Source organism: Eulemur rufifrons, chromosome 10, assembly GCF_041146395.1.
Source record: "Eulemur rufifrons isolate Redbay chromosome 10, OSU_ERuf_1, whole genome shotgun sequence".
In the NCBI taxonomy this organism is placed as follows: domain Eukaryota; kingdom Metazoa; phylum Chordata; class Mammalia; order Primates; family Lemuridae; genus Eulemur; species Eulemur rufifrons.
In genome coordinates this window covers 7,536,526-7,540,991 of record NC_090992.1, presented here as the reverse complement: position 1 = coordinate 7,540,991, position 4,466 = coordinate 7,536,526, and the positions used below count along the sequence as shown (strand labels likewise).

At 42.0% G+C, this 4,466-nt stretch overlaps 1 protein-coding gene across 1 annotated transcript; it reads left to right on the top strand.

Moving 5' to 3' along the window:
- The first annotated feature begins 2,436 nt into the window (after positions 1 to 2,436).
- Positions 2,437 to 3,929, top strand: LOC138393095 (mitochondrial ornithine transporter 2). The gene has a single exon (XM_069484142.1). The coding sequence runs from the start codon at positions 2,679 to 2,681 to the stop codon at positions 3,582 to 3,584; it is 906 nt and encodes a 301-aa protein (XP_069340243.1). The 5' UTR covers positions 2,437 to 2,678; the 3' UTR covers positions 3,585 to 3,929.
- Positions 3,930 to 4,466: the final 537 nt, after the last annotated feature.

Genomic DNA, 4,466 nt, shown 5'->3' with positions numbered 1-4,466 from the left:
TTTATTGCAAGTATATGATGATGGGCTCCCTTTGTCTTAAGGATTATACCTAATGGCCCAAACCATTTCTAAATAACTGGATAAATGTATAGTTGTCCATTTCATTTGGCATTCAATGTTTATTTGTAGACTTAATCTTCAGGAGGCTTTAAAGGGAGCTTTTTAATTTATAGTTAGGTGACTATAGCAAAGTCTCCTTAATATATTATCATTTAAATAGTTTCTCTTACTGTTTAGTACTTAGTGCAGTAATATTGTAATACCCAACATAATGCCTTTAATATAGTCAGCACTCGATAGCTATTTAAATTTTATGCATTATTTTCATAATTAAATGCATGTTTGATCAAAAATGAGTCAATCTTTAAAATGGCTGATATAAGTGTTACTATAACACAGTACAAATTTTTGCATTCTTCAAATAGGAAAACTTGAAGTATAATTCCCAAGATGATCAGTAATTAGGCTTCTCAAAAATACGTGAATGAACATAATTCAAAGGCAGTTGATTACCTATCTTGCACCTCTTGAAAAATTCAGTGTGTGTGTTTAAATAATAATGAACCAGATGTAACTAATGAACATTTAATCAGTGGTCATTAAAATATTAAGTATACATCTAGATAACTTCTAGATCACATTTAATACATCTAGAAGTTAGATTTGTTCATCTAGATAGTGCTTCTACAGTAAGTATTAAAAATACTTTCCCCCTTCTCTTTCCTGAGGATGAAAACAAAACATCCCTCAAATATGACATGAAGGATTTAAAAATCTTAAGATTCTACTTTGAAATGGCAGACTGTTCTCACATTATCTATTTTCTCTATCAAAAAGCCTGCTAAAATAACAGAAAGTAATTTTAAACCCCCAAGGACAAAGAGAATAGGAGATGAGACAACAGTGAATAAGAGATGTCAACTCATTTTCAGAAGGCCAAAATAGAGAAATGATAAATGAATTCATAGATCAGAGACAATTACATGCTAAATGTCTGCAAGGAGTTATACCAAAGGGAGACAAACCCACTTGATATAGAACCTGTGAGAGGCAAATTTTTTTGCAAGCAGATTTCAGAGAAGGTGGCAAGGTGTAGGGCCAGAGACATGACATTTAAGTCTGTCTTCAGAGTTGTTGTGGATGTCCAGGATCCCTGTCCTACTCTAGGAAGCCAGATAACTCTTTCCCCATCCCACAGAAGATGGAAAATTTATTTTCTAGGTAAATTGAACCAAAGAATGCCCAAACTCAGAGAAAGTAGGCACAGATGAAGGCTGGGGTGTACAGCATCAAACAAGGAAATCATGGGAGAGTGTATATATTTACTGCAGGAATGTCACCCCTTTCCCCCATCTTGTTCTGATTAAATCAGTATCTAGGTATATAGCCTACCCCCTGCCCCCCAAGTCAAGATTGGAAGATTATTCTCTGAAGAAACCTTATGGTCGCAGAGAAAAGATCAGCAAATACTGACAGTTGGGCATTCTCTAAATAAAAGGACAGGTCACTACTTACTACAATGAAGACTACTTGACAAACTATCCATGCACACTCTGCTTTTCAGTGCCTCACTTTTAAATATTAATTGACAGCCAAAGATAATTAGACAAGGAAAGTTTTCTAAATGAAAGAGAGAATGCTTTCAGCATACTTTCCCCCAGATTTTGTTTCTACTACCTGTGATTGACTAGGGCTTAGAATGTACGCCTGGAAAGAATTTGTCCCAATGTTGGGATTATGAACATCTGGGAGGAAAAAGTGTCTCCTGACACTGGTACCCTCACTAATATCCAAAACAGCACGTTGCCCTGGAAGCTAGACATGTTGTTATTTATATGCTGAACTTCTGCATAAAGTTATGTGGGTCCTCAATAAGAACCTTGAAGCTTAGCAAGATTGAGTGCTGGAGCCACACAGCTCTTTTCCAGCACATGTCTTCGCAAAACGGTATATAAATACGATCTCCAGAAATGACCAGGACTCCGTGTTACACCAGCTCCCAGGGCTGCAACCCCAGATCCTTGGCGATGTTGCCGCACGGCAGCATTACTCCACAGACACGGAGTAGTGCATCTGCCGGGTTTGGGCCCCCCTATGGCGCTCCTAGGAGAGTGAGGAGCAGGAGCAGCTCGCTGAGGGTTTTCTGATCAAAAGCAGCCACCTCTAATGTAGCAAACCTCAAATTGTCTTTGAAGCTCTTTCGGCAGATTGACCTTTGAATCTAGTCTCAACTGAGAGCATCTCCTATTTTGTTTTGCGTGGTAAGAAACGGGAGGCTCTGGCCGAATAGGAAAGCTTTTCTTTCCTCGCCAGGTGTATATCGGTGCCTAGAGCCTCTCACCATAATTGCAAGAATTTATCGAAAAGCTTTCAATAGCTGTATTACAATTCACTGAAAGTATTTATTCAGTCTGGGCCGCAAGGGGGCGCGGTCGTGAGCCTCGTGCCGGGCCACCCGCTGGGGGTTATTTCCGTGTGGGGGCAGGGCAGTGGGGGCGGGGTGCCCGCAGCCAATCTGGGGTTAAGCAGCCTCCCCAACCCCGGAGTGAAAGCCCAGACCTGGCGGCGGAGTCACCCCCCTCCTCCCCCGGCACTCTCCGCGGCAGGACGTTAGAGCCGGCCCTGCGCTCCAAAGAGTTAGGTGCCTTCCCCTGAGTCTAGCAGACGAGTGGGTGAACATGAAGTCCAGTCCTGGCATCCAAGCCGCCATCGACCTCACGGCGGGGGCCGCAGGGGGCACTGTGTGTGTACTGACCGGGCAGCCCTTCGACACAATGAAAGTGAAGATGCAGACGTTTCCCGGCCTGTACAAGGGCCTCACCGACTGTTTCCTGAAAACGTATACCCAGGTGGGTTTCCGCGGCTTCTACAAGGGGACCGGCCCAGCGCTGATGGCCTACGTCGCTGAGAACTCTGTCCTCTTTATGTGCTACGGCTTCTGCCAACAGTTTGTTCGGAAAGTGGTTGGACTGGACCAGGGGGCAAAGCTGAGTGATCTGCAGACTGCAGTCTCTGGGTCCTTGGCCTCTGCGTTTGCTGCGCTGGCCCTCTGCCCCACTGAGCTTGTGAAGTGCCGCCTACAGACCATGTACGAAATGGAGACGTCAGGGAAGATAGCAAAAAGCCACAATACAATTTGGTCTGTCGTGAAGAGTATCCTTAGAAAAGATGGCCCCTTAGGCTTCTATAACGGACTCTCGAGTACTCTACTTCAAGAAGTACCGGGCTATTTCTTCTTCTTTGGTGGCTATGAACTGAGCCGATCATTTTTTGCATCAGGGAGATCAAAAGATGAACTAGGTCCTGTTCATTTGATGTTAAGTGGTGGAGTCGCTGGAATTTGCCTCTGGCTTGTCGTGTTCCCAGTGGATTGTATTAAATCCAGAATTCAGGTTCTTTCCATGCATGGAAAACAGGCAGGATTTACAGGAACCCTTTTAAGTGTTGTGAGAAATGAAGGAATAGCAGCCTTATATTCTGGACTGAAAGCTACTATGATTAGAGCAATCCCTGCCAATGGGTCACTATTTTTGGTCTATGAGTACAGCAGGAAGATGATGATGAGCCAGCTGGAAGCATATTGAAGTGTTTTGGTGAACCTGGATCCAAGGACGAGTTTGAGGACTACAGTTCATCTTGGGGTTCACAGAACATACCACCAACGTGGAATTATTTGACTTCATGAGAATTTTGGTTTTGTCTTCCCTTCTTCTACCCTAAATCTTAAACTTTATGGAAGGACCTCTATTTTATATCATATAATTTCGGCCCATAGTTGTATTGAAATGGAAAAGTTGCTGTTCTTGCTGTTGGTAGGACATACAGGGTGAGCTGGTTAGCCCTATGTACATAAGCTGAAAGGCTCAATATAGTTCTATCTGGGCCTTTGCATAAACCTGTATGTGTACATGCTGTTTGGATGGTTATGTGTTGTGAGTGAAACACAATTTGGTTCCATCTATAATCTCATGTATCTCTTGAAAAACCCAGAATTGGCCATGTTTCATGAAGATAGGCATACATATTGCTTAACCCATTCAAGATATATAGTCTCTTTTAAAGTCTGTTTTTTTTTAACTCTCTCTTTAAACACTTTATTTACCATTCTGAATTTTTTAAAAAATTTAAACAGGTTTATTCTGATTTAACATGTGCACTATACTAGGTGGTTGAAGTTTTGAAAAGTCTTTATGTGGTGCTTGAAAACCAAAATGCCTATCTAGATTTTTAGGAGGAGAATGTACATGTGTACTGGTGCAGCTTACACATTCTTGAGTTAAAGTTTCAGAGTAGGCATCCTGGATTTTCCCAAGATACTTTACTCTTAAAGTAGTGTTATTCATTTTCTAAGTAGGATTATATTCTGCATTGTTTGTTGTGGTGTAGACTATCAAGCTGTGCTACTATGCTTTGATGAAGACCCATGTGGCCAATAATAGTTCTTAGCTTCTGGCTGCTGGGTTCTA

What these genes read in the sequence shown, in the direction of transcription:
- LOC138393095 (XM_069484142.1), top strand. Translation starts at nt 2,679, where the DNA reads ATGAAGTCCAGTCCTGGCATCCAAGCCGCCATCGACCTCACGGCGGGG.